General features: G+C 39.7%; 1 protein-coding gene across 1 annotated transcript in view; it reads right to left on the bottom strand.

The window, feature by feature from the left end:
* Window positions 1–13,844, bottom strand: part of LOC136879384 (polycystin-1-like protein 2) — a 421,935-nt gene that overhangs the window by 314,375 nt on the left and 93,716 nt on the right. Inside the window, exon 10 of the mRNA XM_068229099.1 lies at window positions 7,506–7,611. Coding sequence (XP_068085200.1) covers window positions 7,506–7,611 — 106 coding nt within the window. The remainder of the gene's footprint in view (window positions 1–7,505; window positions 7,612–13,844) is intronic.

The following is a 13,844-nucleotide window of genomic DNA, read 5'->3' as shown; positions in this document are numbered from 1 at the left end:
CTTCCTGTTTCCACTTTACAGTTATGTTCCCAGTGGTTGACATGGACAACTTTAGACCGGTAGAAATGTCCCTGACTGACTATTTACTGAAGTGGTAACTAATACCCATTCCATGTTCAAAGTCAGTAAGCTCCCTTGCTCCAGCCATTCTGCAGGTATCTCATAGCACCTAATAATATCAAGTTCTCAGCTACCTTTTATAGTAGCATCAGCAGTTGTAGTTAACTTGTATGGAAGGGTGTCAGATAATTTTGATCCCATAGTGCATCTGCTGAAATCTATACAATTCCAACCTGATGTGAATGTCATGAGGATGATGATCAGGAAGGCGAGGAGAAGAGGAAGAAGGAGAATGAACTAGACAGTTATATTAAGGAACAGATATAAGATGGAGAAGGGATGATAAGCTGAAGTAAGGTGGGAATTATAAAGATGTAGAAAAAGAAACAGGTAGATGAGAAGGAACAAAAGAAGAAATGATGAAAAAGTAAGGCAAGGAGAAGGAATTATAGGAACATAAGGAACCAAAAAGAAAACTAAGGTGAGAAAAGAAACAGGAATATGACAAGGAGGAGGAGAAGAAGAAGAAGAAACAACAAAATAAGGAAATCAGAAATAATTACAAAAAAGAGGATGAAAATGATGATGGGGAGTGGAAGGAAGGAGAGGACAAATTTTTAATCCTCAACTTGCAGGATACAAGATGAAATGTCTATCATGAAGAATCCCCCTCCCCCCCCCCCTCTCTCTCTCTCTCTCACCCTCTCTATCTCTCCATCACCCTTGTCCAGGGAGCTCCGGAGTCAGGCAGTGGATCACACCTCCTTGTCCTGCTCCACTTTGATGTTTCATATGGGCTACTAATACAGTGGGCTCACCACATCCAAAGTCATTTGATATCTAACTGCCACGTTTCAATTACACTGCCATTAACTCGAAAAACAAACACCTTTTATCAACTCTTGCAGCTGCTCCCAACCTGGAGAACAGATGCTGCATGCTGGATTTCAGTGGCATTTCCTCCAGTGTTGTGGGGACCAGCACCCACACCCACCTAAAGGAGCTCCTCTGCCTGAAATCATCGGCCCCTTTAGAGAGTCGGGTTATTTACAGGCGCCCAACATACAGTGTTGGGTCACTGGCTGTAGGGTCTACTCAATCTCATAACAGGAAACCCTGGACAGATAACTATGGTATTCTTCTTCTTCTTGTCCATTTCACCCTCTCTGGGGTACGATAGATCTATCAATGGTTAGTGAGTCATGTTTTCCTGTCCTCCCAGTACTTTTTCATCCTTTCAGATCTTGCCTTCCTCTCTTCTTCAGAAATTCTGTATAGTCATTTGGGCTTCACCCTGTTCTGAAACCTCTTTATTTTTGGTTGTTTTCTTTGCAGATCCATCTACAAGCATCCCTTCTGTAATTTTGAATTCTCGTATGTCCTTCTCAGTTCCCTTAAACCAGTTCAGCTTGGTTTTCTTATTACGGAAATAGTCTGAGATTCTTTCAGTTATCCTTTTTGGGTCCATTCTTAGGATGTGGCCATAGAAGTCAATTCTCCTTTTCCTTATTGTGTTGGAAATCCTTTCTGATTTCCTATACAGGGTTTCATTGCTGATGTGTGAAAGTTCCGTTAATATGGAATTTGGGGCATAGAATTTTTCATAGTATTTTCCTTTCCTTTATCTCCAACTTTTCCATTGGACCATATGTAGTTATAGACAGCATTTCTGCAGCATACAGGGCTTCAGGCTGATTACTGTATTATAATGTCTGATCTTGGAATTCCAGGAGAGGGATTTTTTTGTTATAGGTGTCTTTCATAAGCTGGAAGGCTGTTTCTATTTTGGTTCATTGGGATTCCATCGCTTTCTTCACAAGACCATTCCAACTGATCCATTCACCAAGGTATTTGAAATCCGTGATGATCTCTATTTTTTGTTCCCCCACTTTCAAATATTTTGGAGGATTCTTAATGTTGATTATTATTTTAGTCTTTCCAAAGGCGATTTTGAGACCTATCTTCTCTGCTTGCTTCGGCAGTTCAAAGGACTGCTCTTTGGCTTCCTCCCACGTCTCAGCTAGTAAGGCCATGTCGTCTGCGAAAGCTAAACATTTGATCTTGATACCCTTGTTTACCGATCCCAATCAAATTCCACCACTGGTTGTCTTATCCCATTCTCTGACTACCTTCTCCAAGGCATAATTGAACAGTATGGGGGACAGTCCATCACCCTGTTGGACACCAGTTTTGATCTCAAAAGGAGCCAACAATTCTCCCATGAATTCAACTTTGAAAAATGTATTAGTGAGAGTTTCCTTAATGAAGTTTGTTGTTTTGTTGTCTAGACTGAATTCTTTGAGTACAGAAAGGAGACTTTCCCGGTCTAGTGAGTCATACGCCTTTTGTAAGTCAATAAAGGTGATGATGTATGTTTTTGCCCTAGATTTCTGGTATGCTATGAGATTTTTAAGGTTCAGGATTTGTTCTGGACAGGATCTCCCCTTTCTGATTCTCCCAATTGATGATCTAACTGTGGTTCTCTCCTATTAAGTAAGGCCTTTGAGAATATCTTATATGTAATATCCACAAGTGATATGCCTCTATAGTTGTTGGGGTTCATTTTATCCCCCTTCTATGGATTGGATGGATAAGGGCCATCTTCCATTCTTCTGGAATTCTTTTTTTGACCCAGATTTCTTCAAAAACTTTTTGTAGGGATTCTATTGCTTCCTTGTTGGCATTCTTCCAAAGTTGGGCTGTGATCTGGTTTTCTCCCAATGCTTTGTTGTTTTTAAGGCTCAAAATTATCTTTTCTAGTTCATCGAAGGTTGGTGGTTGTGAGTCGGGTTGGTATTTGTTAAGACGTTAAAGGTCATTTTTTCTACTGGCATTTCACAGTTGAGGAGATTTTCAAAGTATTCGGTTAGTATCCTGCAGTTATCAGTGTTGTTATGTGCTATATTTCCATTCTTGTCCCGTAACTGTAGAGTCGGTGGCTTGTACTTCGTTGTTCTCTGTTTAAAAATTTTGTAGAAACTTCTTGTCTTGTTTTTAGTAAAGTCCTCATCTATTTGTGCCATGCTTCCTTCCTTTGTTTCAATAGATCGTCACATTCTTCCGACCACCAAGCATGTTTTTTTACCTTTGTTTTAGGGGCTAATTTTTCGGCTTTTGATAATAAGTTCCGTTTTATTTGATCCCAATTTTGTTTGTGTATATCCTTTGTCGCAAGATGGTATTCTTTTGAATTTAAAATTTACCCCGGGTCATATCATTTGCTTGTGTGTTTAACGACCTTGTCTCTCCTTCTGGGAATAATTTTGATCTTTATCTTCGACATGTAATGGTCCGAGTCTAAATTAGCTCCCCTGAGGACTTTGAGATTTTGTATCTTCCTATTGAACTTCCATCTAATAGCCACATGGTCCAGTTGAAATTCACCCAAGTTAGGATTTGGTGAGATCCACGTTTTTTGTTTTCTAGGAAGCTTTTTAAAAGCTGTGGATTTCTGTATCATACCGTGGGCTTGGCAGATGAAAGAACCCCTCGTAAAAAATGATGTCACACATCAATGTGCTTAGTCCGAGAGTGGAAAACAGGATTTCCAGCAAGCTTCTGAGCTCCAATGTTGTTGTTATATAGCTGTAGAGTCGACATGCTGTTAATGCCTATCTCCCTTGCTAGTCATAGTAAGTGCACTGCCTCTTTTGAAGCCTCACTCAAGGCCATATATTCAGCCTCTGTTGAGGGCAATGCTACTGTCCGTTGTTTCCTGGATTCCCAGGTTACGACTCTGTCATACATTGTAAAGGCAAAGCCAGTGTATGATCTGTGATCGTTGATGCATCCAGCCCAATCAGCATCTACATAGCCAGTTCAATTACTGGTATCGCTTCCAAAGGTGATTCCCACATCAGAAGAACCCTTCAGGTACCTCAGTACCCTCTTTGCAGCTTGCCAGTGTTCTTTGCCAAAAGAATCATTGTAATGGCTTAAGACACTCACTGCATGAGATATGTCTGGACACGTTGCAGTTGATAGGTACATAAGAGCACCTATGAGCTCTCTGTAGGGGGGGCTTCTCGCCATCATCCTTGGACCAAGTACTTGATCTTGACAGTTTAATTCCAGCTTCAATTGGTGTGGCCACGGGCTTGCAATCGGACATTTGAAAGCGATCTAAGATGTCCATAACGTAGCTTTCTGTTTCAAGGAGATACTGGATTCATCTCGAGAAAACTCAATCCCGAGATAGTACTTAATATCTCCTAGGTCTTTGACCTCGAACGACTTTTGTAGAAATTTGAGGACCTCGTCAATTTCTCTCGAGTTCCTTGACAAAACTAAAATATCATTAACGTAAACTATGATTAGGAGAGCATCAGCATCTGAACCCTTTCACATAGACGCTCGAATCGCCGGATGTTGGTTTGACACCAAGCTTTAGTAGTTGCTCGTTCAAGCATTGGTGCCAACAGCAGCCAGCCTGCTTCAAGCCATACAGAGCCTCTTTAATATGGCACACACAATCCTTCTTTAGCATCTTCAGCAACCTCTTGGCTTCGGCTATGACCTCGGATGTTGTATTGCTTTCCTGTATGATGAATTTCAAGTATTTCCCTGGTGTAGTTTGGTTCCTCAATAAAGATTTCCTCTGCAACAATTCCATTTAAGTATGCAGTTGCTACATCGAATTGTCAGACATACAGTCCATGATGAGCAGTGAGCGCAATAGCCATTCGTATTGAGCTGAGTCGTGCTACTGATGCGAATGTTTCAGTATAATCTATACCTGGCCTCTGAGAAAAACCTCTGGCCACAACTCTAGCCTTCCTTCTTGTGATCCTGCCATCTGCTCTGTACTTATTCCTAAAGACTACACGACTTCCAATTGTCGTCCTATTTTCTGGGCGGTCTACGAGATACCAGGTCTTGTTTCTTACAATAGAGACAAATTCATCTGCCATCACCAGCATCCACTCAATTTTCTCTGGATCTGAAAATTCCATCTGAATTGGAACCTCAGCCAGGCATACCGAATCAATTTATACTCCACCATGTTTCTGGTAAAGCTTTCGAGGTCTGCCTAGTGTTCCCGAACGGATCATTTTTGATCTTCCTGAATGAATAAAATTACAATACCAATATAAATGGTCTGTCATTGGACATTATAAATTTTCCAACTAACTCATTCCTGGTTGCCAGCGTTTCACCCTCATGTGCTAGGTTGGGCTCATCAGTTGGTACCTACCACACCTACCGAGACGCTGGCTTGTGCATACCATGAAGGCCACTGCGTAGGCTACTTGAAGCCACCAGCAGTGCCAATGCACTATGAGAGACTTTGTCTCTTTACCAAAAATTGATGCCTGCTTGGCTATCAGATGATATAGATGTTGATTCCCACAGGGAATCTGAAATATTTGTCCTGAATGAGTAAATTTATAATACCAATATAAATGGTCCGTTATTGGACATTATAAATTTTCCAGCTAACTCATTCCTGGTTGCCAGCGTTTTGCCCTCATGTGCTAGGTTGGGCTCATCAGTTGGTACCTACCACACCTATCAAGACGCTGGCTAGCGCATACCGTGGAGGCCACTACGTATCACTGGGAATGGAAAAAAAAATAAAACGTAGTGTGTAGGTGGTGCTACTTGATGGTGGCTCAGCCAGAGTCATATGAATATATATAAATATTCTCAACAAATAACAACAACAACAACAACAACAACAACAACAACAACAACAACAACAACAACAACAACAACCACAACAACAATAATAATAATAATAATAATAATAATAATAATAATAATAATAATAATAATAATAATAATAATAATAATAATAATAATAATAATGGCATGTGGTCTCCAGAGAGGCCTGGTGCAGATGAATTCTAATGATGAACACAGCGTGCATGCACCACACACACACACACACACACGCACGCACGCACGCACACAGAGAGAGAGAGAGAGAGAGAGAGAGAGTTCCCAATTCATCAGAATTAACCAATAAAGGTTAAAATCCCTAACTTGGCCAGGAATTGAACCTGAGGCTCCTTGGATCAAAGGCTAGCCTGCTAACCATTTAGCCATGGAGCTGGATATTTTGCCAATGAAAACTGTATACTTTCTTGAACTTTTTTAAAACAGTTATTGCCTTTGTGACAAGTGGAATGGATCTTGAATTGCTACATAAAATATTGTGTCTATTGCCTGCAGTAATGTAAAATCTGAAGAAGGTACAACCTGTCTTTATAATTATTCTACCAACAAAACTACAGATGTGTAAACAAAAAAGAGAATATTATTTCCTACTTCTCCAACCCAAAATCGAAGCAAAGTAAACTTAACCTTAGTAACTTAGAGAAAGTAAACTGCCAAACTCCAAAGGAAATACTCAATCATCATCATCATCATCATCATCATCATCATCATCATCATCATCATCATCATCATCATCATCATCATCATCATGTCCGGCTCCATGGCTAAATGGTTAGCGTGCTGGCCTTTGGTCACAGGGGTCCCGGGTTCGATTCCCGGCAGGGTCAGGAATTTTAACCATAGTTGGTTAATTTCCCTGGCACGGGGGCTGGGTGTATGTGTTGTGTTAATCATCATTTCATCTTCATCATGACCCACAGGTCGCCTACAGGAGTCAAATCAAAAGACCTGCACCTGGCGAGCTGAACCCGTCCTGGGATCTCCCGGCACTAAAAGCCATATGCCATTTCATTTCATTATCATCATCATCATCATAGAACTACTCCACCATCTGGGTAGGGTGGTGTTGAATGAGTCTTCTCCATCATCGACCGACCGACCGGCCGACCGACCGACCGACCGACCTACCAACCAACCAACCAACCAACCAACCAACCAACCAACCAACCAACCAATACTGATCTGCATTTAGGGCAGTCACCAAGGTGGCAGATTCCCTATCTGTTGTTTCCTAGCCGTTTCTCTCCACGCCCTCTCTCAGTTGGTGTAGCCATCTCTTCCTAGATCCTCCCACTGGCCTTCTTCCTTCAACCCTTCTTTGTAGGCATGCATGTGGTGTTCTTGTGCCAGGCATTCACTTTACAACTCCATACTATGTTAGTCTTGAAGTCCTTACCTTCTGTTCTATTGAGTCCACTTTCAGGTTCCTCAATGTAAAATTTGAAATACTTGTAGATATCACTAATCTCAATTACTTCAGACAAACACTAATATTTAATAGATCATACAGACACAAAATTAACCACATTTTAATAGGCATTAACTACGTTATCACTATGATAAGACAGAGAGCACCTTCAACAGCCAATCATTCACCAGTGCATCCAACAACAGACCCAAATGCAATAATTTATTTTCAGTACAAAATAAGTAATAATTACTTAATACTTTATACCAAGGAAACAGTGTTTATAAGTATATAGACCTATCAAACGGACCTGGCAAAATAATACAAACTGTACGTTACTACCCCTGCCATACATTACATTTCCTTGCGTTTCCACTTCTTCAGGATTTATATCAGAGTAATCCTCAGCTGGCCTCCCTGTGGGGAATGTAGCAATTACTGTTGAGACACAGTCTATAACAGACCTAGAAGAAGGAGAAAAAGTATGTCTAAGTAAACACTTCTATGATTCCTATGTAATGTATATATAAACTGAACAAAACAGATTAGACATTGCACTTTTCTGTTACTTGTAAATTTAACAAAGATTCAAAATAGCTACACAGTAATCATCAGTTTTATTTAAAGCTAGCTTCAACAGGCCGGCTATGATGTCAGTATTCTGGTCGGAATATAATTCAGAGTCGAATGACACGGTTAATGGCAATGTTATCATATGAAAAGAAAACTGGCACACATTCCCACTTTTCACGAACAGTACTATGCTTGCAATCTACTAATACCAACTTCCAGTGCTGGAATGACCTGGCCATAGAAAGTGGTGGAGATTGCTCTGCTGTGTTCCATTCAGTATGTAAACTCCCCATTCCTATCAGTGCCTGCATAGCACAGATCCAACAGGTAGAATACTATCGTGTACTACTGTCTCAATTCTGAAGTCAGAGTTAGATCTATATACTTTTGGTAACAATAATCAACAGTCCATTAATTATTTACCTCTGGTCAACCACTCGGTCACGTTTCACTGGCCACTATGACAATTAGCGTGTTGAAGGCCATAGATAGTTATCAGAATATGTATGATCTAGAGGAATGGCAAGATAAAGAAGAGAGTTATCCAGCTCCCCAGCTCCTCCCCACCAATATTCAGGCAGGCTGTTCTACTCGCCAAGGGAACTACTCTGGATCGCACATCACATTCACGGCCCGCTTAAGGACAGACAATACATTTGAGTATGCTATGAGAATTTACTGTTCCTCCTCTTTTTGTTAGAAACAAGTCATCAGTAAGATAATCTTAACAATGGCAGGATACAGGAAATAAATTTAAAATCTTATTGTTCATTGTAAGATCAACTTTTAATATGCCTATGATTGGAAATCTTATTTTCTACAACTTTTGTTATTTACCATTCATCAACACAATCAGTATTCAATAATTAACTTTTAAACCTTCAAATGAGAATAAAAATATTTACAGCCTAGATCAATAGATCAATTTTGTTCAGCTGTTTCCTCATGATGTGCATATGTTCATACAAACAGACTGACAGAAATTGCATTTCCTTTTTGTTAGCATGTCCAGTTTTAACAGTTTTGATCAAAGTGCACACAGACCTCTTCTTTTCTTTATTTAAACTAAAAGTAAACTCACCAACTTATACTATAAATGGGAGGCTAGACTCTGCCTGTCACAGGACAGGACAACCTTGGTCCAGCTAACTTGCCTGGTAGCACCTACCAAGAGCCCCTTCCCAGGACTATGGTGAAGTCTTTAATGGCAGCATTAGTGGAGAAAGAAACCTTCAGAATGGCACAATTGGCGGATGAGGCATTCCAGTACTCAATCTGCTGCCTTCCAGAAATACGAGACTGCTAAAGGCTAAGAGTTTGGTGACATGGTCCTCCCATTTGACGTATGTTTGGACTTATTTCATTATAATTATTATTATTATGTACAGTGCTAATTTGTGTGTTACTTGAATGTTAATTACATATCTGCACAATACTAAAAGTATCAGTACAAAGAAACTACACATGTTTTAGTTGATATCAATGTGAAAACGTCTGGCTCCATGGTTAGCGTGCTGGCATTTGGTACAGAGGGTCCAGGGATCAATTCCTAGCCATGTCAGAGATTCCAACCTTAATTGGTTAATTCCAATGGATCAGGGGTTGGGTGTGTGTGCTGTATTCATAATTAGAATTCATCATTAATAGTGCCACATCCTCATAGATGTGCAGGTCACCTATACGGCATCGACTCAAAAGACCTGTACCAGGCATCTTCAGAGACCATACAACGTTGTTGTTGTTGTTATTATTATTATTATTATTATTATTATTATTATTATTATTATTATTATTATTATTATTATTATTATTATTTTATTATTAATGTGTAAACTACCAAAAGTGACAATCAAAGGATAAATAAGTAAACTAATAACTGAAACAATAAAAATGTTACTAAAAAATTATTTCTTGGACTTTGTTAGAGAAACATAACATGAAAGTGCTTTACTGCTAAGCTAAAATAGCAGCACACCAACAGATGTCCTCCTACCGTAGCTAGAGTATCATACTTCTGAAGAGATTCTGCGAGATGTTCAAATTGAACAGCTAATTCTGAAGCACTGAAACACTTAGCAAAATTTTAACCAAGATAAATGAACTTAAAATATTGTACAAAGTCACATACTGGTCTTCTTATATGGCAGTTTCTGGACACCCTGAACAGCCTATACCAAGTATTGAAGAAATGAACTTGCTAAAGATGAAATAATTACTGAAATTGGTTGAGTGATTTCTGAGACTACCTTGGATATACAAAAAAAAAAAAAAAACCTCACAAATTTTCTCTTTTCAGAACATTAGGTTAAAAGTCTTGAGGCGTAGGGATGTGGCGACCTCATCACCCAGTGGGTAACCACTGCAATTAGCCACCCGAGTATTGGCGGGAAAACCATACCTATTTAAGGTAGGAGGAAATGCCTGCCTTTCACCAGAAAATATCATGAGGCCCTCTAAGGCTAACAACCTTAGTTGTACAATGTTGGACTATGTCTAACCCTTAAACTGAACATTAATATCATGGAACAAGCTTCTTATGAATTAAATTACCCTGAAGACAAAATCAGGCTTTTGGATTCCAGGGTGCCTGACATTTTGAAGCTCGTGAGTGAATCGGAATACCACAAGAACATTGCTAAATTCAAGAATAAAAGAAAATATTATTTTGGAACATTTAACAACATCAACTCCCTTATTCAGGTTGGAAAACTGAAACAGTTAACAGCAGAGCTACATAGACTCGACATCTCAATACTGGCCCTCTAGGAAACGTGGTACGTGGATGAAGAACCTTTTGAATCAGATGGGTTCAGAATCTTCAAAGGAAAGACTAGAAAAAAGATCATGAAAAACATTCCGCAACTGGGAACATCCTTTGTAGCAAACAAAAAGTTTCTAAACTCTATAGTCGACTTCAAGAGTGTAAACTCAAGACTATCGCTCATGACAGTCAAATCAGCGAATAAGAAATACACGCTGATAAATGCTCATGCACCAATAAATGAGGATAATAAAAAGAACCTCGATATGGTTGAAGAGTTTAGGGACAAACTGGGGGATGAAATATTCAAGATCCCAAAAAATAACATCAAAATTCTTCTGGGGGACTTTAATGCACAAGTGGGGCAAGAAAGGAAGAACATTGAAATAGTTGGACAATACCCGGCACACAACAGGACAAATAAAAAGAAAGACTGATCAATTTATGCAACATGAACAACTTAAAGCTCATGTCTACCCATTCCATAGCACGCCCCAACAAAAAGAAAATGTGGGTAGCACCAAACCCCTTGCTAGGCAAATTTCAGCTAGACCATGTAGCGATATCCAAGAACAATTACAAGGAAATTCATAACGTCAAAGTTAGAAAAACGGTTAATGCAACATCAGACCGTTACTTATCACAGATTAAGATGAATTTCACACCTGGGCGAAAAACACATACCTGTGGCAATAGAGTGCCAAAAATTGACCATGAATTACTCATCCAAGAAAAGAGGGAAGAATACAGGAAAAAGCTACAGGTGCCAAAAAATTGGAATGAAGAGGCAAAAAATCTGCAGGAGCCAGCAGTTGAATTAGCATCTACGAAATGTCAAAGCAAGCATGTATGGTGGAATGCAGAATGCAAAAATGCAATCAAAGAAAGATCTGAGGCATGGAAATCATGGAACGAGAATAAGACTGTGACAAACTTGGAAAAATCACGAGAAATAAGGAAAAAAACACAACAAACACTGAGAAGAGTCAGAAGAGAACACCTCAGGGCAGAAGTCACAGAAATGGATGAGAACTTCAAGGAAAACAATACAGATTATTTCATAGGGCCTTTAAAAATAGAATCAAAGGCTATATAGCACCAAGCCTGCATTTCAAGAAAACAGATGGAACTCTTGCCCTGAACAATAAAGATAACTGCGAAATCCTTGCAAAGTACTTTAAAGACCTCCTTAACTGTGAATCGCCACAGGAAAAATTTGAGATTGAGAAGGACATAATCGAGAACCCAGATTCCGAACCACCAGATGAGGAAGAAGTACGGGAAGTAATAAACTCTCTAAAGAGCAACAAAGCACCTGGTGAAGATGGAGTAATAGCAGAACTGTGGAAGATAGCCAATGACTCCTTTATCACTGAAGTGACAGAACTGTTCCGGAATATTTGGAGAGATGAAAAAAGACCAGAAGACTGGCTAGTGGCATTAATACACCCGCTACATAAAAAGGGACCGAAAACAGACATCAACAACTACCGAGGAATATCACTTTTATCTATCTCGTATAAGATTTTTTCTAAACTCCTATTGAACAGACTAACACCACAAATTGACCACAAGTTGGGAGAGTATCAGGGGTGGCTTCAGGAGAGGGCGCTCTTGCCAGGATCAAATCTTGAGTCTAAAAATGGTAATTAAATATTACAATGTGCGACCAAAGAACATCTTCATATCTTTCGTTGACTTTCAAATAACATATGATTCAATAGATAGAGACACACTGATGGACATTCTGAGAGAATATGGCATCGATCAAAAAACACTCAACTTACTTAAGTTAACACTAACAAACACCATATCCAGAGTGAATCAGCAAACCCTTCCAGATAAAAACAGGTCTGAGACAGGGTGACAGCTTATCACCAACACTGTTCAACGTGGTTCTAGATAAGGTCATGAAAACACTGTGGAAACATAATGACTCAGGTGCTATAATAGGTAGTAAAAGTAAACATGTCAAACCCAAGTGTTTGGACTTTGCTGATGATTTGGCACTCTTCGCTTAGACAGAACAGGAAGGAATAACACAGATAAATGAACTACAGGAGACAGCCAAGAAAACAGGTTTAAATAACTCTTTCAAAAAAACAGAGATGATGAGCACGGACAGGAATTATGTGAAAAGAACAATGAAGATGAAATATGATGAAGTGAAGGTCACCAAGCAGTTTAAATACCTGGGAGAGATTATCAGTAGCAACAGGATGGATAAGGAGGCCATGGAAAATAGGAGACTTAAGTTGGAAAGGCTAAACACTGCCACTAAAGCCATTTACAACAAAAAATCTTTCCATTAATGCCAAACTAAGACATTATGATGCTGTGGTAAAACCAGTGATTCAGTATGGGGTGGAAACAGCAAAACTAATGAACCTGGAAAAACTACTTAAGATTGAAAGGAGAATATTAAGGAGAATTTACGGCCCGAGGGTGGTAGAGGGAAACTACAGATTACGATCAAATAAGGAGATATACAAAAGAACAGAAGACCTGGAAACAACAATAAGGAAAAGACGGTTGCAATTTTATGGACTCATGGTCAGAATGGATCCAGCAAGGTTAAATAAACAAATTTTTTACTAAAATATACTACTTGAAGAGCCAGGGGGGATATGCTAAGCAGATGAAGGAAGAACTCGAGAGGTTAGGAATTGCAGAAGAAGAATGTCGTGATAGAGACCAATTCAGGAAAAGACTTTCCAACATAAAAGTTCTTGTGGAAGAAAAGAAAGAGCGCAGAGGGGGAAGATGGACTGAAGAGAGAAGAGTGCAACATTCTGAAAGTATGAAGGCACTGTGGAGAAAGAGGAAGGAAGAAGGGATGATAAGAAAGAAGTGAAGTGGTATTCACCGAGCTCGATAGCTGCAGTCGCTTAAGTGCAGCCAGTATCCAGTATTCGGGAGATAGTAGGGTCGAACCCCACTGTCGGCAGCCCTGAAAATGGCTTTCCGTGGCTTCCCATTTTAATAATAATAATAATAATAACGTTATTTGCTTTACGTCCCACTAACTACTTTTTAAGGTCTTCGGAGATGCCGAGGTGCTGGAATTTAGTCCCGCAGGAGTTCTTTAACGTGCCAGTAAATCTACCGACACGGGGCTGTCGTATTTGAGCACCTTCAAATACCACTGGACTGAGCCAGGATCGAACCTGCCAGGTTGGGGTTAGAAGGCCAACGCCTTAACCGTCTGAGCCACTCAGCCCGGCGGTTTCCCATTTTCTCATCATACCTGGACAGATGCTGTTTGTAGGTGACAGCCGATTCCTTCCACCACTTTACTCCAATTTCATTCACCATCATTCGTTTCATCTTCATTAGCTCCTCGATACAGGTTGACATCAGGAA

Source organism: Anabrus simplex, chromosome 8 (assembly GCF_040414725.1).
Source record: "Anabrus simplex isolate iqAnaSimp1 chromosome 8, ASM4041472v1, whole genome shotgun sequence".
NCBI lineage: Eukaryota > Metazoa > Arthropoda > Insecta > Orthoptera > Tettigoniidae > Anabrus > Anabrus simplex.
This window is presented reverse-complemented; position numbering and strand designations above follow the sequence as displayed.